Source organism: Lactuca virosa, chromosome 6, assembly GCF_052849685.1.
Source record: "Lactuca virosa cultivar CGN04683 chromosome 6, Lactuca_virosa_CGN04683_v6, whole genome shotgun sequence".
NCBI lineage: Eukaryota > Viridiplantae > Streptophyta > Magnoliopsida > Asterales > Asteraceae > Lactuca > Lactuca virosa.
This window is the reverse complement of record NC_136431.1, coordinates 112,745,181-112,767,454: the sequence shown is the minus strand read 5'-3', so window position 1 is coordinate 112,767,454 and position 22,274 is coordinate 112,745,181. Positions and strand designations below refer to the sequence as shown.

The following is a 22,274-nucleotide window of genomic DNA, read 5'->3' as shown; positions in this document are numbered from 1 at the left end:
TATATATATATATATACTTTTGTATTTATAAATTATATCGTCATTAAAAAAAATAAGGTGGATAAATTTAACAAGTGATACATATGTTAATGCTTTTTTAAGCATAGTTTTTTTTGGATTAATTTTGTTAAACACAATTAGTTTAGGGTGTGTTGTGATTGTTTTTTAAACATAAAAGTCCTTTTTATAAAAAGACTTTTTGTAAAAGAATTTTTTTTAAAAGATGGTGTTTAAAATGTGTTTGACTTTGCTTTTTATGACTTTTAAGTGATAAAAGCTAAAAAGTCACAAAAAATAGAATTCTTATATTTTCTCCGGGAACTTTTACTTGTCGACTAAAAGTTGATTAAAAAATCTTTTTAATTTACCAAACAAATTTTAGTAATTTTTAACTTTTTTTTTTTTTTTTTTTTAAGTTAAAAGTCAAAAAATATTAATAACTTAAATCCGATCAAAATCTATCTGAGAAAGATAGAGAAGGAGAGGTACCAAGTCACAATTACTAACGCGATTCGCCCCCTTTTAAACCCCCTTTTTTAAACTGTTTTTGGCATCGGCAATTCTGATGCTTCTTGGTCACGTCTATAATCACAAGCTCATTGCTCGTGTGCTGTTTTCACATTCGAAGAATTTGAAAAAGAAACCCTCCAATTCTTCATCGTCTTCGTCTTTTCGAAGGCAGACTCCCAAATCGGTAATCTTCTCTCTCTTCTCTCTCCCTTCGCCGTCCCGCCCTTCTTCCGACATCCACTACTTAGACACATCACCACCTCTCTCTCTGTCTTCTTTTCCTCTTTCTATTTGTATAATTCTTCATCTTAAATCACATCTTCTTATGGTTCAACCACCGCCGTTTCCTCTAACATAGCCTTCTTACCTGTATTGACCACGGATGCAAACACAGTTCTTTGTTACATGTCATGTGTTGATACTATTTTCTGTAGCCCGATTTTCTCTCTGTAATTTATCAGTTAGGGTTTTTGGGAATTATATACTTAGAGCACCTTGTTTTCGTTTCTGATTTTGATTTTTTTTTTTTTTTGTTTAGGTTAACTCATAAATGTCAGTCATTTGATCATATAGTAGCCCCATGCTAATTTGGCACGGAGGTTGCTGACTTCAGGTAATACATTATTGTGATGTTGATGCATTTTTGGATTTTTATTGACGCAGTTATCATCATAATGGTTTAACTACCAATTCAATTTGCCAATCATATGTAATTTATATTTTCGTCTATGGTTATCATTTTTCTACTAGTAATTATCCCTGCTTACTAACATTGCAGTTTTACAGACTATTTATGTTCTGAGTTGATAATTGGTATAGGAAATGTTTGAAGGTTTAGTAAGGCAGCTGATATTAGGTTATCTTGGCCAATATATTAAAGATATACACAGAGAACAACTCAAGATCACACTGTGGAATGGTAAGTCACCAGTGTCTATCATGACCTTTTTTTGACTTAGTTTGTTATTAATGGCTTGCTACTTTCACTATTATCAGCACAATATATTTACTTTTTATTCATTTACATTTATGTAGTTTGAAGGGTATAACAACATAAGCTCAATACTCATACCATTGTTACCACATTAATGGTTGACACCAATATGCCATTCGTCATTCATATTTTTTAATGCCCATTTCTCATTCTTTTTTATTTGTAACTTGGTCTCCCTCCATGAACATTTTTAAAAGCATCTCTTTCTATATTGTGGCGTATCATGTCAATATGCAATGAATTTCTTATACTATAATGTCATTTGTATATATCGAGCTTTTTGATCACAATCTATTCTATTGACTTTTTACGCTCCCTTTAATGCAGAGGAAGTATTCTTAGAAAATGTGGAGTTAATTCTAGAAGCTTTTGATTATCTAGAACTTCCATTTGCTCTAAAGCAAGGTGATCGATATCAACCTTAAACTTGCAATACTTATTTTACTTTGTTATTTCTGGGATGTGGTTCTTTAATGTTTGAGCTATGGCTGTGATGATTTGACATTTGTGAGTGTTTGATAGGTCGGGTTGGGAGGCTAAGCATTAGAATTCCTTGGAAAAAGCTTGGGTGGGACCCTATTATAATAATTTTGGAGGATATATTAGTTTGTGCCTCTCAACGTGAGGATGAAGAGGTAAGTGATATCTCATATCAAGATATGAGTATTGTGCATCTCCATCATATTAGATAACTTTACATTGCATGGGCCCAGGGTTTTCCCTGCCAGGTCAGCAAAGTTGGCCTTCTTTACCACAAAAAAGCTAATGTAAACAGCTATTCTTTTTGTAGTGGAGTGTTGATGATGTTGAAAGACGAGAATTTGCTGGAAAAAAGGCCAAACTTGCTACAGCAGAATTGGCAAAGTTATCACAACGTGTGTGTGGTGAGTGACTGAAGTCCACCTATAGGTTACATTGTTGTAACTCCTGTTTTTCATTGTGCATTAGGATGATATGCATCCATGTATCTAGAGAAGTCTAATCAAATTTGCAGATATTTGGTGCTAATATATTCTCTTGTTCTGCAGATAATGATAATCAAACTGGGAAATCATTTATGTCATACATTACTGCAAAGGTAGTGAGATTCCATGTTGCTTTAACTTCTTAATCATGATAAAATCATAAACACATACATCTGTGTTTCTGTTTCTTGTTAGGGTTACTTATCATGTAATACAAGTTTTCTTAAACTTATATGCAAATAAGGTTTGATTTTAAGTGTAATGTTCTGATGATACTTATTTATTTCCATCTGTTCTCCAGATTATTGATGGCATTCAAGTCACCATCAGGAATGTCCATGTTGTATATAGAGATATTTCAAATGACAAGGCACAAACTGTATTTGGTTTGAAGTTGGCTAGTTTGACTGCAATGAAGCAAAATCTTGTTGGGTATCTCTTTCTTTCTCTACAATCATATTGCTGTATATATCATATTTCAAAGAAAAATAGACATAATACTTTAATATATTTTCAGGGTATTAAGTGGAAAGGTGAGAGCTGGCCAAGTAAACAAACTTGTTGAGATACAAGGTTTGGAACTATACTGTAAAACCTTTCATGGATCTGCAGAAGATCTGTATGCCAACAGTGGTGAAGACTCCATGCCAATGGTTGCTGCAAGCTTTCAAAATGATGAACATGTTCACTTGTTGTCCCCAGTCGATGTATCTGCTTCTCTTTCGGTATGCATCATCTCATAACAAATTTCTACTGTTGTACTTTGCACATTAGATAGATTTTTACTGTTTTACATTGCAGGTGAACAGGTCTGGAAGGCTTGAGAATAATGCAGCACAATACTCGGTTGATATCGAGTTATCTGGCTTGGTTAGTTTCTTAACTTTTGTAATTATAAGTAACTAATTAATCATTTCTTAGTTTATTATGTCAGATTTCATAACATTCAACTGACATGTCAGCATGTCACCAACTTTTAGGTCTTGTCCCTTGATGAAGATCAGTTGCAGCAAATACTCTATCTGTATGATTATCTATGCACCTGTCAGCTAAGAGAGAAGTAAGTGGAATGTTGGTGTTATCCTTTTTTAATTACACTTTCAGATTGTGAAAGATGGGACATTGGTTTTTTAGATATGGACGATATCGCCCTTGGGGGATACCTATATCAGAAAGACCTTTGGGATGGCAGATACAATGGTGGCATTATGCTCAAAACTCTGTGTTATCTGATGTTCGTAAAAGAATGAAGAAAACTTCATGGAAATACTTAGGAGAACGTCTGTAAGTTGTTCTTTATTCAAGATTAACATCTATGATCTACCATGCTATACTATTTGCTGTGTGCATTTTCATCATGGAATGCTTGAAGTCTTAAACCCTTAAAAATCTTTTACTTTTACAGAGGCAGAAAACGACGATATGTTAAGTTGTACAAATTGAAACTGGAATGTCTTCGAAAAGAGCAGGTGAGGTCATTAGTCATTACACATATAGTTTTCTTGATTTAAACATTAAATGGTGTAAATGATTTAAACATTATTTGGTGTATATAAATTATGATCAGCCTCTGGATGAGGAAATTGTTTTGGAGTTGGACCAAATGGAGAAAATATCTGATATAGAAGATATCTTGAGTTACAGGTCTGCTGCTGAACATGAGCTTCAGGTATGATTATGATCATTGTTGTTAATATCTATTGCATGTGCTTTTTACTTATACATTTTATTAAAGACTATGAACATGTAGGAGTTCTTGGTGGATTCAGCTTCTGGTTTTGGAAATAGTGAAGCAAATACTCCCATTGACAAGTCAATGGATGATGACCAAACATCTGGCAAACCACAAGGATGGTTAAAGTGGCTTTCCCGTGGTATGTTGGGTGCTGGAGGCACAGATGATTCCAGCCAGTTTTCTGGTGTTGTTTCAGATGAAGTAATTAAGGTACGTGTGTTAACTGTTAAGCTTATTTATCCAAAATGATTTCACTTTACCTGATCTTTATATAATATGATACAGGACATTTATGAGGCAACAAAGTTTCATCCTGCACCTTCCCCTGTTCTTGATGCTGCTGGAAGTGATAGAATTCTTTTGTCCTCCATTAAATGCTCGATACATCGAATTTCTGCAACTCTGCGCAATAAGTATAATCTATTATTATCTAGTTATATTTACCTAATGTAGTTTCTAAGACTTTATTCTTTTTTCTAGGAATTTGGATTGTGCTATTGGTGAACTGGTTTTTGAGGAGAATCTTGTGGAGTGCATGATTTGGGAGGAATCTGCTGTTGTTACTGCATCAATCAATGGTGTTGAGATGATTAATCCATTAAACAAGCAAGTCGTTTTACGTGTGAAAAGGGTTTGTGTCTTCATATGTATTGCATGTCTTGTTATTGGGGAAGTCTTGAGTTATTTGATTTTTTTTTTTTTTTGACTATTTGCCATTTTCTTTCAGGTCATCTCTGAGGAGAATTTCATTGAAGTGGAGAAGCCATCTCTAAATATCCAAGCTTACATACCACAAGCAAATCGTGAGGGTGACTTGACATTGAAGGTACCCAACTTGCATTTTAAATAAAAAAAATATCTTGTGCTATAAACTTCTGATAATGACAATGACCCTTAACTTTGTTTTAGGTCTTGCTTGAGCCGATTGAAATGACGTGTGATCCAACATATCTTGTTAATTTCATGGAGCTTTATACTGTGTTGGCTTCCTTTCAATCTCATGAAGGAAGGGTCAGTGTTATTCTAGTTTACATGTTTTGAAGTACTTGCATGCTTTTTTAAGTGCTACATGTCTCAAAGTAGATGCATTCTTTTTTAAGAACCTTCTGGAAGATGCAGATCAAAGATTCTATATGATTAGATGAGATAGACTGGAAAAGTGCTACAGAATTTTTTGATACAACTAACATGAATTCAAGGCTTGAAGCTTATTATGAAAGATTAACTTACTTTTCCTTATGAGGTTTTTGAGTAACAGCTTTCATTGGTTTCATGTGACAGGTCCTAAGCTCACTTAATGGGATAAAAGACATGAAGTCACGTCTATTATCGAAAGCCGAGTATGTCTTCTCCTATGATCTTACTGGAATATTATTTTCTTTAGTGTCTAGAAATGGAATTTGTAGCAACATTGTATTTAACAACATCTCTTCAACTATGTATTTTCTCTTCTTTTGTTTTGCAGATACATGTTGTCAGGTCGGAAGAGAATGATGTGGGATATTAGTTTAATAAACATCAAGATAATTGTTCCATGGGAGAATGGGAAGTCAGAGATACATAAATTGGTATTAATTTCTTTTTAAATGGTCATACAATTTTCACATTATTTGTATTAACTTCAAACCTTAACATGCAGGTTCTTGGATTAACAGCTGTCACCTTTTCATCCAAGCATGATGTTGCCTGTTTTGCACCAGATATCAATGTACCATCTCAATTCATGAGGAATTTAATAGATGACAATTCTTCAAGTGAGCTTCTAGAAGGAACTCGGATTCAAGATCTGTATGATCTCTTGGAAATTAAATTAGTCGACTTCCAGGTCAGCATCTTCTCTCATTTTCACTCAAAATCTCACATTTCACACAACTGATGTTCGACTTCCTGCAGATAAACTTGTTTGTACCTTTCTATCCATATACGTTTCCTATCTTGGAGAAGCTCAATGCTTCTTCTGCTTTAGCATCGTGCATTGTCCAGGATGAATCATTACTGAAAGCAATGGAGGTACGTAAACCTTTCTGGAAGTTCACATTTTATATTATCCTACTAAAAGTTAAATTTTTTGCACACTTGTCACCATGAATAATTGGTTTCAGGTTTATGTAGTGGTGGCACCATTTCTGGCACACATGTCACCATCAATAATTGGTTCAGTTTTGAAACTAGTTGAAAGCATCGACATGCTCCATCAAGCTTCACACTTGGATGCCACGTCAGCAACCTCATCGTTTGATACAGATTCAAATAACCCAAACAACTTTAGCAGTATCTCTGTTATTGTCAATTTGGAGTCTGCTAGCCTCATTGTTGACCTTGAAAATGGCTTAGATGCTAGTTGCACATTAACTGTTTCTCTTCATGATTTGGATATGAGATTGATTACTATGAAACACACACAATCTTTCTGGATATGTACACAGGGTTTAAAAGTAACGTCTCGTTTGTTGAAAAATGATGATGACACGGACCTTATAAATGTTTCAACTAATGGGCCAAGCCATGATGAGAAACTTAATGTTTCACCTAATGGATGCCTCATGTTACATCATGATGGTGAGTTGAGCATATGGCTGAGTGATCTTGATCTTCATTGCTATCCACATATTATTGGATTGCTGATTGAATTTTTCGATAAGCTACCTGAATATAGTCCTTCACATGATGACAAAAATCAAGAATTTGTGGGAAGTAACAGTAACAGTGTCCTCTCAGGTTCTTATTTTGACTTCCAAAGAGTTGGTTGTTCCAATTTTTATGACACCTGTTCTTCAGATTGGGAAAGCATTTCAGTTGATCATTACCCTTTTGTTACAATACACAATGACAGATCTCTTCTTAGCCTCGAGAGTTCACTTATTAACATCAATCCAGACTGGAAGAAGGTTGTCAAGATAAGAGAGGGTAAGATAAATTGTTCAAAGTCGAGGGCAAAAAAGGAATTCCAGAATCCTGATCTGGTTGTAATCAATCTTGATCTCAGAAGCATTAGACTACACCTTCATGACTCTTCATCCATTGTTGCATCTTTTACACTTCCTACTGCTAAATCTTCTATTTCTATCCATGAAAGCTGTCTGGATGTGTTGTGTTCAACTGAGGGGTTGAGCCTTTCATCACAATGGTTTCCTCAGACTCTACTAGACTCTCTGTGGGGCCCTGCTTTACTGAATCTTTCTCCAGTTATCAACATTCGAGTGAGAAAAGGGAATCATGGAATGGAACTAGATTTTAGTATTCAGAATGTTTCATGCATATTGCCAACTGAATTTCTAGCTGTACTCATTGGTTACTTCTCAATGCCTGATTGGAACTCGAATGCAAAAGAGTCATCTGGTATCGATAATTCCAAGGACACAGATAGCTTTCCTTTCACTTACAAGTTTGAGATATTGGACTCCGTTTTGTTTACACCTGTGGCTAATGCTGATTACCAGTTTCTAAAGCTTAATATTCCTCAGCTGTACTTCACTTTTATTGAGAATAGTGATTCAGACATTCTATTAAAAGAAATCCCTTTGGAGTGTTCTGTTCCACCTGGATTTATTGGAGATCATAATTATTGTGTAAATGTATTTGGGAGGGATTTATCTCTACATCATATTCTTTGGCAAGACAATGCTTCTGAAGTGACAAGTGTCAGCATAATTGCTCCTTTTAGTGGCGATATATGGATCAGAATACCATATGGATCTGATTCTCCTTGTGCAACATGTATCATGTCAAGGGTTAATAAATGTCAATTTATTGTTGAAGGTAGAATATCATCTTTTATGTCACTCTGAATTTTGTACATAATTGATATTTGATTAATGCAGTTGTCTTTCTTTTTTCAGGAAGTGAAATACTTGGCTGCTTTGAAGCATTGTTAGCTGTCATCGACCAGTTCACATCTGTTGAAACTCTATCCATGTGTTTTACTTCTGATGTTTCAGAGTTTCTCAATTCAAAAGAGAGTTTTAAAGAAAATCATGTGCTTCCAGTTCCTATTGAATCTTCAAGTGTGAGCTTTACAGAAATCAGATGCTCTGTTCAATCCATGTCAGTAGAACTTTACTCTGACAAGATACAATCGGATGCTACCAAACATATCGCCAAAACTGACATGAAATTCTCATGTTCAGTATCATTGAGAAACGACAAGCCTCTATCTCTTGATATATCATTCACTTGTGTGACACTTTCTTCAATGCTTACCTCTGTTGTCTTACTGGAATGCACATCTTGTACCAAAAAAGTACCAGTTCTTAACATGAAGCTCTTGATGTCAGATGAAGGAGAAAATCATCTTCGGTTCTCCCTTCCTTGTGTTAACATTTGGTTATTTTTGTCTGAATGGAGTCAAGTTGTTGACCTTGTCAATTCTTGCTGTGAAAATCTTCCCAAAACTGATATCCAGAATGAGGAACCAGAAAAATCCATTTCAGAGCCGGTTTCTCGTGTTGATACTGCAGAAAACTCACCTCAATCTATCAGCGTCTCCAGTTATTTATCTCCAGAAGATTGGTTTTCATTAACTGTGAAGTCGGATCATATTGATATAAAAATCCGTGTTCCTGTTCAGGTTTCTGGAGAAGCATTTAAATATTTTGGGGCTCCTCAAGTTCGTGAGCAGAATTCCTTTGTTGGAAGAGATCATGGAAGTTTTCTATATATTTATTTGCAAAGTAGGTGCACTGAGGCGAACATCAATGGTGAAAAAGTAAATTTGAAGTCCAATCTGGGAAAAGCAATGGGAACAGTTGAACTATTTCAGAACAAGAGTGTCCATTCTTGGCCCCTTTTTCAGTTATTGGAAATTGATATAGAAGCTGAAGTTGGTAATGATGATATGGATCTCATGCATTTGAAGACAGAGGTTCACTGTGATAATCTAGATGTTTGGCTTTCACATCACACATTTTACTTCTGGCAAACTATGCTATTTGTGTTTCCAGAAGATTCTGGATCTTCTCAGCTTCCAGTTGGCAGTGTAAATTTCAGATTTCACTTGCAAAAGATTTCCATTCTTTTGACAGATCAAAAGGTATGTTGCCATATGTAAAACTGTTTTCCCATTTTTCAAAACTATAACTCATGTTTGTTTAATCTGTGATTTTGATTATCTAGTGGAGCTCCAATGGTCCTCTACTAGAGATTCTTATGGGAAGGTTGTTGTTTCATGGTATCATAACTGCAAATGTGATGGAAGGATCGGTTGATAGTGAGCTTCAAGTGAACTACAATAACATTCATAAGGTGAACTGGTGAAGTATTTTTTCTAGCAATTTATGTAATGATGGTATTATGATAACTTATTTTGATTATGTTCTCTAGGTTTTGTGGGAGCCTTTTCTTGAGCCCTGGAAGTTCCAAGTAAGCTTAAGAAGAGAGCAAGGAAAAAGCGCCCTTCAAAACAGCCCAGTCATGACAGATGTTCATCTCGAGTCAACAATGAATCTCAATATCAATGTCACCGAATCCTTCATTGAGGTTGCTTTCAGAACATTTGATATGATTACGGATGCTTGGGATCTCATGAGTCTGAATGTTTTTCCTGAAAACTCAAGATTAACAACAGCTCACACCAATGAAAATACACTAGCCAGTAGATACGCCCCTTACACACTTGAAAACTTAACTTCACTCCCTCTAGTGTTTTACATTTCCAATGCCTCTAAAAAAGCTGATGGTTTCAATATATTGAAAGATGGGAAATACGTGCAGCCTGGTTCTTCATATCCAGTGTACATTGATGATAATACAGATGAACAAACCTTTGGCTTTAAACCTAGCCATTCAACTGACAATCTAGGAGACAAAAAATTTGCTGATGCACAACATCATTATATAGTTATTCAGCTTGAAGGAACTTCCACTTTGTCAACTCCTGTTTCTATCGATCTTGTTGGTGTTAGCTTCTTTGAGGTGGATTTTTCCAATTCAGTTGACAATTCCAGGGATATTTCTAAAAGTGTCAATAGTGGCTATGTTGTTCCTGTAGTGATTGATGTTTCAGTTCAACGATACACAAAGTTAGTCCGCTTGTACTCAACAGTAAGTCTACTGTTTACCCATGTTTAGTTCCACTTCTAATGGTTTCTATTTTCTCTAAAAGGGTTTTTGATGCCAGGTCATACTCACAAATGCAACAACAATGCCATTTGAAGTCAGATTTGATATCCCATTTGGTGTATCTCCCAAGATTCTGGACCCTGTAAATCCAGGGCACGAGTTTCCTCTTCCTCTACATTTAGCAGAATCTGGTAGGATAAGATGGCGTCCATTAGGAAGCACTTACCTATGGAGTGAAGCTTATAGCATTTCCAATATTCTTTCTAATGAAAGTAAGATTGGACATTTGCGTTCATTTGTCTGCTACCCTTCTCTTCCAAGTAGTGATCCTTTTCGTTGTTGTGTGTCTGTGCATGATGTGTGTTTGCCTTCTGCTGGGAGGGTAAAAAAGGGATCAAATTTATATATTCATGATGCTATTGCTGACAAGATAGAGAATCAGGATCTGTCAAATAAGAGGTGTATTCACCTGATTACATTAAGTAATCCTTTAATAGTGAAAAACTATTTACCAGTTGAAGTATCTGTGATGATTGAAAGTGTTGGAGTTTCACGTAGCATGCTGCTTTCAGAGGTTGGTATCTTATTATACACTTCCTCATTTTCATAATGTCGATATCATTTCATCATGACTTATAGTTTCTTAACATCTGCTCAGGTTGAAACTTGTTTTTATCATATTGATTCTTCACATGATCTTTCATTAACTTTTGATATACGCGGGTTTAGACCATCTGTTCTGAAGTTCCCACGTGCAGAAAAGTTCAGTGAAATTGCTAAATTTAGCGGAACAAAGTTTTCTTCTTCAGAATCCATTAACTTCACTGCTGACATTTCTAAAGGTGGATCACACTTTTTTTCTTCTCATCTCTATCACACACACTCACACTCACAAAAGCTGATGTGTCTTTGTTTAGGTCCATTATATGTGACAATGGAAAAGGTGATGGATGCTTTCTCTGGGGCTCGTGAAATCTGCATATTTGTTCCATTCTTATTGTACAACTGCTGTGGCTTTCCCCTCATGATTGCAAACTCAACTAATGATCTGACAACACGTGACACTTTGCCTTCCTGTTATGATTTAGATGAAGAGGACCCGTTTTTGGGGAAAAAAGATGGTTTGGGCCTTTTGTCTTCAAACCAAATCTTAAACAATGATGGTATGACTATGAGGTTTCCCCTAAACAATAACCTTGTTTCCACTAGAAAGGAATCTTTTGGTTCATCTGGATCAAACAAGAAGAATATCGGCACACAAAAACCATCTTTGTATGATCAGGAAAAAAGCTTAGTTCCAAACAGTCAAAAGATTGACTTTGATGAAACAAGTCGCAAAAAAGTCAACTTTCGCATGTATTCTCCTGACCCTAGTATTGCTTCGAGTGAGATCATGGTCAGAGTTAGTCGGTCCCACTCCGAATCTGATGTGGCAAGCACCTCAAACTACACATGGTCTAGTCAATTCTTCCTTGTCCCACCAACCGGTTCTACTACAGTCCTTGTCCCCCGATCATCAACCAATGCTTCATATGTAATATCTGTTGCATCTAGTGCTATTTCTGGGCCATATTCTGGAAGAACAAGGATTATCAATTTCCAGCCTAGATATGTTATTAGTAATGCATGCAGTAAGGACTTGTGCTATAGGCAGAAAGGGTCCGACTTTATATACCATTTGAAGGTGGGACAGCATTCTCATATTCATTGGACAGACATAACAAGGTACATTGTTCGTTTTTTTTTTAATTATAAACTTTTTGTTACCACAGTTCACTTATATGTACTTATAACATAAAACAGGGAATTACTGGTGTCTGCTCGTTTTGATGAGCCTGGATGGCAGTGGTCAGGATGTTTTTTTCCAGAACATTTAGGTGATACACAGTTGAAAATGAGAAACTATGTTACTGGTGCTGTAAGTATGGTACGTGTAGAGGTCCAAAATGCTGACGATGCAATCAGAGATGACAAGATTGTTGGGAATCCACATGGCGATTCTGGGACGAATTTGATTCTTTTATCCGATGATGATACGGGATTTATGCCTTACAGGATTGATAATTTCTCAAAGGAGGTTAGTTAGTTAGTGCATATTCTTGATTTCTTTCCCTATGTTTTGAAACAGTTGTACATCATGATTAATGATTAATGATTAAATTTTGTTGACATGTTGCAGAGACTACGTATTTATCAACAAAAATGTGAAGCGTTTGAGACTGTTATACATTCGTACACATCTTGCCCTTATGCATGGGATGAACCTTCTTACCCACATCGTCTAACTGTTGAGGTATGCATTCCATTTACAAGTCATATATTTTGTAATTATTGATTAAGTACTCATATGTTTTAATCTCCAAGGTGTTTGCTGAGAGGGTAGTTGGGTCTTATACTCTTGATGATGCCAAAGAGTACAAACCTGTGGTTTTACCTTCAACTTCTGAGGTAAATTTGTAACTTATACAAAAATATCTACATGGGGTAAAATCCGTAGTAACCATTGTTTCATGATTCCTTTTGGCAGAAGCCTGAAAGAAGGTTGCTAATATCTGTCCATGCTGAAGGAGCATTGAAGGTATAATTGTTGTATTTCAGATGCAGCCATTCCTATTTATCACTTTATTCTTTTTCTAAGTGCTCCTTATCATACAGGTCCTCAGCATCATTGATTCCAGTTATCATATCTTTGATGATATAAAAATCTCACATTCTCCTCGGTTAACTGATAAAAGAGAATATGACCAAAAGCAAGAAAGTTCTGTTCTTTACAAAGAAAGATTATCAGTTTCCATTCCCTTCATTGGAATTTCTGTTATGAGCTCTCAACCACAGGTACCATTACTTGATAAACAAATTTAAGGGTATGTCATTACTGCATCATGTATGTCATTTTCACTGTTCTTATAAAATTTCCCCATTTGTAGGAGTTGCTTTTTGCATGTGCAAGGAACACAAGCATTGATCTAGTTCAAAGTTTGGATCAACAAAAGTTTTCCTTAAAAATTTTCGGTTTACAGATTGATAACCAACTACCAACCACACCTTACCCTGTTATATTATCTTTTGATCATGAGTATAAACAAATGGCAACCTCTCCGAACAAAAGTAAAGATGCTTCATGTGAGCCTGTGTTCTCATTGGCTGCAGCAAAATGGAGGAATAAAGATAGAGCTTTGCTTTCGTTTGAGCATATAAACTTAAGGTATTATTCTGTTTATAATACGTAAATAAATACCCTTAATCGTTTATGAATTACTAATTACTAACAATTTCCTTTGTTTTAGAATGACAGATTTTCATCTTGAGCTTGAGCAAGATGTGATTTTAAGTCTGTTTGATTTCTTTAAGGCAGTATCCTCAAGGTTCCATAGCAGAGGAATGCCACATATGGATTCAGTCCTGCTGCCTCTTTCCTCAAACTTCAGTGTAAATAAAACAGGTAAATTTTCAGAGACTGAAAAGGCAGAAGGTGGGGATCTTGTTGATAATGAAAGCTTCCCTTTATTACCATCAATAGTGCCAATTGGTGCACCTTGGCAGAAAATATATCTCCTTGCAAGAAAACAGAAGAAAATATACGTTGAACTGCTTGAAGTGGCCCCCATCACTTTGACCCTAAGGTGATTCATTTCACTCCCTACTGAGAAGAGTAGGCATATGTGTAAATATGTTGGGCCTGATTTCTTTTTTTGTTTTTACAGCTTTTCGAGCAGTCCATGGATGCTAAGGAATGGAATACTTACATCAGGAGAATTTCTTATCCATGTAAGTATGAGTATTTGGATATTTTTCAAAATAAAGTTAATTACTTAATACTTATACATGCAGAGAGGTCTAATGGCTCTTGCTGATGTGGAGGGAGCAAGAATTCATCTGAGGCGGTTAACAATTTCTCATCAGCTGGCTAGCTTGGAATCCATACGAGAGATCTTGATCATACATTACACTCGCCAACTTCTTCATGAAATGTACAAGGTTAGATATTTTTATATGTGAAATTGAATTTTATTTTACAATGTCGTTAAAATGTGATTATTTTTCTTCAGGTTTTTGGTTCTGCTGGTGTAATAGGAAATCCCATGGGTTTTGCAAGGAGTGTGGGAGTTGGCATCAAAGATTTCCTCTCAGTTCCAGCCAGGAGCTTCATGAAGGTAATGTCATTGTCATGTCACATCTAACATGTTGCTTTAAACCCTTAAAAGCTTTGATTCACCTTTGAAATATATTAATTACTTTTGCAGAGCCCAGCAGGACTTATCACAGGCATGGCACAAGGAACTACTAGTCTTCTTAGTAATACAGTTTATGCCATAAGTGATGCTGCCACTCAAGTCAGTAGAGCAGCACATAAGGTATACTATACATATTTTTATTTTTTGTATTATTTTGTTAAAAAAAAAAAAGATTTCATGATACTTGCTCTCAGGGTATTGTTGCATTTACAATGGATGACCCATCTGCATCAGAAATGGAAAGGCAACAAAAGGGGATGTCGTCTCATGGCAAAGGTGTAATAAATGAAGTTTTGGAAGGGCTGACTGGTCTTCTCCAATCACCAATAAGAGGAGCTGAAAAACATGGGCTTCCAGGAGTCCTCTCAGGTATAGCACTGGGAGTAACCGGACTAGTGGCAAGGCCAGCTGCAAGCATTCTTGAAGTAACAGAAAAAACTGCTCGCAGCATAAGAAACCGAAGCAAACTCTACAACATGGGATCCCAACGCCTCCGAGTCCGTCTCCCAAGACCATTATCCCCAAACTACCCCTTAAAACCCTATTCATGGGAAGAGTCCATCGGCATCTCAGTAATCACCAATTCCGTTTCCGACGACACCTTAATGCTAAAAGACGAAACCCTAGTCCTATCCAAATCCTTAAAACAAGGGGGCAAATTTGTCATTATCACCGAACGACTCATCCTGATCGTCACCTCCACCAGTCTGGTAAACTTGGGGAAACCGGAGTTCAAAGGCGTCCCGGCGGACCCCGATTGGGTGATTGAAGCGGAGATAAGGTTGGACAGTGTGATTCATGTGGATGTTGATGAGGAGGTGGTGCATATAGTCGGGAGTAGTTCGGATGTGGTGGTGAGACAGAATGTGAACCGGGGTGGTGGTGGTGGTGGTGGTGGGAAGCAGCGGTGGTATAATCCGCCGACGCCGTTGCCGCTATTTCAGACGAATTTGGAGTGTTCGGGGAAGGAGGAGGCGGGGGAGTTGTTGAAGGTGTTGTTGGTGACGATTGAGAAAGGGAAGGAGAGAGGGTGGGGGTGTGTGTATCGTTTGCATCAGAGTAATGTTAGGTGAGGGGATAGTGAAACCCTTGTATATTTATTTTGTAGATGTTGCTAGGATAAAGGTGGAAAAAATAATAAAAGCTACATTAGGAGAATATTATATACGAAAAAGAAGGAAAGAATCGGTTTAAACTGTTTTTAGCTGGTGTTATCACTCTGTATATTGTATGGTAGATAGATCATATAGAAGGATCAAATAGTTTTGGTTTTTTCAAGTTTTATCATGTTGCCATATTTGCCAAACTGGCCACTAGGTTGGTAACTGGCAAGTATCTTTCAGTAATAACAGTAAGGCGTTAATAAATTAAATGTGATAGCGAATATCATTTTTGAAAAGGAGGTGATATTGCCACTGCAACTTTTAAATAAAATTCATTTAAATAAAATGTGAATTGACAACTACGCCCTATTTAATTAAAAGAAAGCAATCCTATTTTTGTTTAACAAAACGCACATCAGGAAATGATTGCTATTTAGAGATTTTTTTAATGAAATAAATTATATCTTTGAAAGCATCTTTGTATTCACAACTATCGTCGTTCTTCTGGTGTTGTTGTCTTCAACGCTGCAGGTTGCGCTAAAAAAAAGAACCATCACCCACCATGGCTCCGTTAGCTAAAGCTTCTAATAAGGGTAATGGAGTTGTTTAAAACTTTAAATGAATCAGCTACAAGCCATGGCCACTGGTCAACTGCCGGCTACTATATGTAACTATGGTGTTAATCGGTTGAAAGAGGCAAAGAGGAAGAAGCATAGTCTTTTGGAGTTTCCACGCGTATCATACGAATTAAGAATTAGAAACAAATGAACCTTTGCACCTTCCATTTTCAAATACGCATCCTATCTCGAAGGCCACCTTATATCACTCAAAACAAAGAAGAACAAGTAAGTGTACATCACTCATAGGCTCACAACCAATGGCGACTGAAGCATGCTCACATTTGACTGATTTTAGTAATTCCCATAAGGTTTAATATTTTAAAATAAACTAATTAACATCATGATTCATGCTGGTATAGAACTTCAAACCCGAACACCCATGTAGCATTCAATATTGTTCATTTCGTTGCCATGTGTGATTATTCAGCACCATCACCATTCTCAATGATGCTGGCGACGTCGTTGTTTTCATGAGCTTAAACTTTGATTATGATGGATAACCAATTCATCATAGAAAGTATCAACCTTTTTTGAGTTTCCGATTCATCTATGTTTTTTGCTCTATCTTTTGTGCATTCAAGAGGCTTACAAATGGTAAACACTAAAGAGTATTTACCCATATGGAAATTCTGTATCTATTGAGGTCAACGAATTTCTACATTTACAGATGATGGATCACCCACATCATATTTATGTGTTATGGAGGGCGTGTTTGACAAAAATAACTGTTAGCTGGAAGCGGAAAGCGGATAGCTAATAGCTGGAAGTTGTAACTTTTATTTTTTATTTTAGTGTTTGACAAAAGTAGCTAGAAGCTTTTGAAACATGTAAAATTACATAAAAGGACAATTATTTAAAAATAAATAAATATATAAGTATATTTTTAAGGGCAATTATGAAAATTGATTTCAAAAGCTCAGTAGCGTTTTGTTAAACGCTACATGAAGTAGCTTTTAGATTTGTAGCGTTTTGTTTAAATTAATAGCTAAACGCTTGTATTGCTAAACGAAACTTTTTGTTCAAACTGGAGCGTTTTGTCAAAAACTAAAAGCTAAAAGCTCTCAAACGCTCCTAGCAAAACACGCCCGGAAACTACCAAACGAAGATCATGGGTTTTCTAAACAAAGATTGATATGTCTCTCTCTTTAGTAAATAGGGGCATAGTTGGCAATTTATATTTTTTTCAGTGGAAATATCAAAAAATACAGTGGCAATATCAGCTCCTTTTTGAAAGGGATATATAATGTATTGACGTTTGTTATTTGCATTAATGAGCGGCTATGGACAAAATTTTGCACTTTGCCTTGAGGGTGCATGCTTGCATGGTATGCCAAAAAGGATAGCTCCGGAATGGATTGAAAATTATGAGGAACTGCCAGCGAACATCATCCATTCATCCCTCCCTTTAGTTACCACAAGCTTCTAAACATCATATAAATGGCCTCTTTGTAGGTTACATGTGAATAACTTTTTTTTTTTAATTATATATATATATATATATATATATATATATATATATATATATATATATATATTTGTTTAAGTTCAAAAGAAATTTTAAAAAATTACAAAAAATAAAACTTTTCCAAATATGACCATTTAATTTGTAGAGGGGACTCTTCAGACCCTTTGCAAATTGACGTGTAATCAGACTATCTGGTGACTTTTTCTCCCAATTTTTTTTGTCAATAACTTTTTTTTTCTTTGTAAAAGAAATCTGAAAAAAAATCAAATTCTTAAAATTTAATTTTCTATAAAATGAGCAATTGTTATGAAAGTTTGAAGAAAAACATATATACTTTTTCTTTTTATAAAAACAAAAAAACTCCAAAAACCATATAAATTTAAGAGATACTTCTGCTCATTATACTAGTATGCTTGTAAAAAAATAAAATTTTAATAAGTTTTCAATTATTTATATTTTAATTTTAAGAATATATTAGTTTTTGTAAGATATTATATATTTTTTCCCGCAAATTCAAAAACGAAAATGAAGGAGTTCTCCGTCTTATATTTTAACAACTTTGTAAAAAAACAGCAAATATCTTTTTGTTAAAGGTACATACGTTTTGTTTAAAGGACTCTATTTTTTTTTATTTTATAAAAATAAAGATAAGAAAATTTTTGTTTTACAAAAAAAATAAAATCATTTTATAGGATTGTTATATATCATCTATTATGAATTTTTCAAATTTAATCTTAAGAAATATTAGTTTCATTAATTTTTTTTTTAAAATCAAAAAATATATATTTGTTTAAATTTTGTATATAGAACTTGTAACAAATTTGGGTTTATAATAATTTGGATCATAACAAATTTTGAATCATACCATTTTGATTTAGATTTTAGATCAAAACTTAAAAATCACAATAAAGTCTTTTGAATCAAAATCATATCATTTTCAGACCAAATAAAGTCTTTTATTATAGATTTTGGTTAATAACAAATTTTGTTCATAGTATTTTTAGATAATAACATTTTGAATCATATAATTTTAGATCTTAATATTTTGGATTATATAACATTTTTTGAATCATAACAAATTAAAAATCATAAATATGTTGAGTTATAACATTTGCTCTTTACAAACTTACTAATATAGTGCATATAACAAATCCCTTAAAATTTCATTTTATTTGAAAACAATTTTTTTTTTTAATTTTTTTTATAACAATACAAAAATTAAAAAATTATATATATATATATATATATATATATATATATATATATATATATATATATATATATATTTGAATGTTTTTGATGTCTATGTTTATTTTGTAATTTTTTTTTTTTGGAACAAGCAAGAATTTTATTAACCAAACTAGGCAAGATGCCAAGCTGGAAAAGAGAACCACCAAACAGAAACAGAGAAAAAAGAAAAAAAACACCAAAATATGACAGTTTACAAGATGGTGAATGGGTTACAACACCGTTTCACCCAATCTCCATTTCCCATTTTGCCCTTATGTTTTACCCATCCAAACACCAATGAGATCACGTTATCAGCTGTTTTAGCCGGTTTTGAAGGAGTGTTATTAAATACTATGTCGTTCCTCGCCCACCAAATACACCAAATAGTACCATAAATAAGACTTAGGAAGATTTTCTTTTTCTTTTGTAAATAATTAAAATTTTCAAACATAGTTTTTTTTAGAATGACCCTTTGGAGATCCAAACCACATTACATTGTATTCTGTAAAAATTCTCTCAATTTTTTCAATAAAAGATTAAATTCAATCATCGCTAATACAACAAATTAAATACCTTGCTTTTGCATTTAATAGCACGATTATATAGATCCTGATTGAAATATTTAACAGTGAGAAGAAGTATTGGATTTGTATGAAAATTATTTATTGGATAAAAATTTTGATACCAAAAGAAATGCAAAATTTTACATCTTATCTAAATACTGGAATACTTAAAAATTCCTAAAATGGTCAAAACACTAATTCAAAAAATACTGTTGATTTGGGTTATAAATGATTGGCAATTCATAAACATCATGATTAGGAGGCATTGCTTCCAACCAATGATTCAAATCTTCCAAACTTAAACTGTCAAGCCACTCATTCCCATCATCTTCTCTTTGGACCAAATTTTCCATTACTTTCATGCTGCTTTGCTTACTTGTACCTTTGACTTTGGTCAAATATCCAGGTGGCAAGTCGCTTAAGAACATGACATCACCTTCAAAGTTACCACCAAAATCACCTTCTGAATCTTCAAATGAATTCATACTATGATTACTATCGCTGTTGTTACTTTGTGATTCATCTAATGGTGATGCAGGATGAAGATCACGGCTATGATGCATCTTATTGTCTTCTGATATGATCTTCTCTAACGGATTGTTCTTCTTGTTGTAAAGACGACACAAAACCCAATCATCCAACTACAGTTATTAGAACATACCCATGTCAACCCCAATGGTATTTACATAACATTTCAACCAGAAGTCACCAATCGATCAAATTATGCAAAATGAAATGTCAACGCACCTTGGAAATGGTTGAATGGGATTTGGTGTGATTAGAAGGGGTAGAATTTGGTCTATATTCATGCATGATCCAATTCGTCTTGATCCCTTTAGGACCTCTTCCCGCGTAAAAGACCAAAGCTTTCTTGATCCCAACGATTGTATTCGAGTCGGATTTTCTCTTTATGGGTTTATCGGCTCCAGTAGCCTTCCAGTACCCGTTTCCTGTGACCCGGTTTGGTCTTGATCCGTTAGGGTATTTCCTGTCTCTTGGTGTGAAGAAGTACCATTCCTTTGTTCCAAACAGAGCCATTTCTGAAGAGATTTAGGGACAAATTCATGAGTAATCAGAATTGAATAACCTGTAAATTGCGAAGTAAGATGTATGGAGTTGAAAAAGAAAGTTACCAGGAAGCTCCCATGGATCGTGTTTGTAGAGATCGACATCGGCGATGATTAACGGTGGTGAAGCGACACCAACGAATTCCGCCGTCGATTGGGACTTGCGGCAGAGATAATGAACAATGAGCTCCTCGTCTGTTGGGTGAAATCGGAAACCGGGAGGCAAATTCAACTCAGCTTCAGCATCTCTTACTCTTTTTGTTACGGATTTCGACGGCGATCTCATCTTCTAATGCGATTGAACCAAGGTTGACTTGAATCGAATCTCTATCTGGTAATCTTCTATCCGGTTGAAGCTGAAACGTGTGAGAATTAAAGTCGGAATCTGGAACTTGAAGATGAGGAGAATTGAGGAACCCATGGGAGTCTTTTATACGTGCTTTTGAATTGGATTTGGAGACGAGGGAATTATTTGGAGAGTTACATGGGAAAGACCGAAAGACAGAAGGGTCTCATGAGGACTCGACATTAGGGCCCCACCTCATGTGTGGGCTCCACAGATTCAATGATCGTGCAAATTATAAAAAATTACAAAAAAATGAAACATAAAAAATAGAGTAAATACAACCTGTGTGCATATATGCTATATTAATATCATTAAAAAAGTTTTTATGGTGTTTCTATAAAAAATAATTTTGTAGGGTAATATAGTGGAGCCCGGAGGGCACAGGCCATTGCTTCCATTCCGACATCGTAATTTATTTATTTATTTATTATTTTTTTGTTTTTTAAATACAATGTCTAAAATACCTGTGTCCATTACTAATTTAGATTTGTTTGCAATTTTTTTTGGGTGCCTATTAAAACTTTTTGTGTCCGGCAAAATATATATATATATATATATATATATATATATATATATATATATATATTAGCGATCACTACTAACAGCTTAGGTGGTCGGAGACCAGGTCGCATCAATATATATATATATATATATATATATATATATATATATATATATATATATATATATATATATATATATATATAATATATATATATATATATATATATATATATATATATATATATATATATATATAAATATATATATATATATAAATATATATTTCATTGGTGTATACATGCACACAATAGTTATTAGAAACATTTCAACACACACACACACATATATATATATATATATATATAAATATATATATATATATATATATATATATATATATATATATATATATATAGGTTGAAATGTTTTTAATAACTATTGTGTGCATGTATGCACCAATGAAAATTCAGGAATAATAAATAATTAAATAAATTAAAAAAGGGTATAATGGTAAACTTAGTATATCTAATTATGGTAAAAAATAATTCAATTAATCTCTCCTTAATTAGTTAAACCCTACAAAACCAACATCCCTAACCCTAAAGAGTACGACAGCTTCCTCAAATCATCGTTACCTTTGTTCCTCTTTTCCACCAGAAATCGATTCCAGACATCCGAGCACCACCGTCGAAGGAAGTAGTAATTCCGTTTGGGTATCGAGATCTAAACGATTCTACCTATATTTCTCAGACACGATCTGGCATCCACTATTATCCGCCATCATGACAACAACTTCTAGATCCTTTGTTTGACTACTCTTCTTCCTCATCTTCATGTTCGTCGACCTCTTGCTTTGACTGCATTGAGTGTCAGTCATCTT

At 34.6% G+C, this 22,274-nt stretch overlaps 2 protein-coding genes across 5 annotated transcripts; one reads left to right on the top strand and one right to left on the bottom strand.

The window, feature by feature from the left end:
• Positions 1-541: 541 nt before the first annotated feature.
• Positions 542-15,895, top strand: LOC145122619 (vacuolar protein sorting-associated protein, putative (DUF1162)). 4 transcript variants are annotated; one of them, XM_079058186.1, is made up of 43 exons: positions 542-694; positions 1,049-1,123; positions 1,330-1,429; positions 1,832-1,909; positions 2,027-2,139; positions 2,295-2,388; positions 2,533-2,582; positions 2,771-2,901; positions 2,987-3,194; positions 3,271-3,339; positions 3,450-3,529; positions 3,604-3,753; positions 3,875-3,938; positions 4,037-4,138; positions 4,220-4,414; positions 4,490-4,617; positions 4,685-4,835; positions 4,932-5,030; positions 5,114-5,215; positions 5,486-5,544; positions 5,670-5,772; positions 5,844-6,029; positions 6,098-6,214; positions 6,307-7,963; positions 8,044-9,233; positions 9,317-9,445; positions 9,524-10,243; positions 10,320-10,835; positions 10,920-11,103; positions 11,179-11,986; positions 12,065-12,338; positions 12,441-12,554; positions 12,626-12,709; positions 12,789-12,839; positions 12,917-13,096; positions 13,189-13,466; positions 13,549-13,703; positions 13,782-13,884; positions 13,966-14,029; positions 14,093-14,239; positions 14,311-14,415; positions 14,506-14,616; positions 14,691-15,895. In XM_079058186.1, exons 3-43 carry the CDS (start codon positions 1,333-1,335, stop codon positions 15,567-15,569), a joined length of 10,125 nt encoding a protein of 3,374 aa, XP_078914312.1. In that variant the 5' UTR covers positions 542-694; positions 1,049-1,123; positions 1,330-1,332; the 3' UTR covers positions 15,570-15,895. The 4 variants fall into 4 exon arrangements, with proteins under 4 accessions (XP_078914312.1, XP_078914310.1, XP_078914311.1 ...); XM_079058184.1 differs by having other exon boundaries at positions 13,549-13,884; XM_079058185.1 differs by lacking the exon at positions 542-694 and adding an exon at positions 952-970 and having other exon boundaries at positions 13,549-13,884.
• Positions 15,896-19,555: 3,660 nt separating this feature from the next.
• Positions 19,556-21,002, bottom strand: LOC145122620 (NAC domain-containing protein 67-like). The gene is made up of 3 exons (XM_079058188.1): positions 20,611-21,002; positions 20,225-20,517; positions 19,556-20,118 (listed from the first exon to the last, which is right to left on the bottom strand). The coding sequence occupies exons 1-3, from the start codon at positions 20,828-20,830 to the stop codon at positions 19,672-19,674; spliced, it is 960 nt and encodes a 319-aa protein (XP_078914314.1). The 5' UTR covers positions 20,831-21,002; the 3' UTR covers positions 19,556-19,671.
• Positions 21,003-22,274: the final 1,272 nt, after the last annotated feature.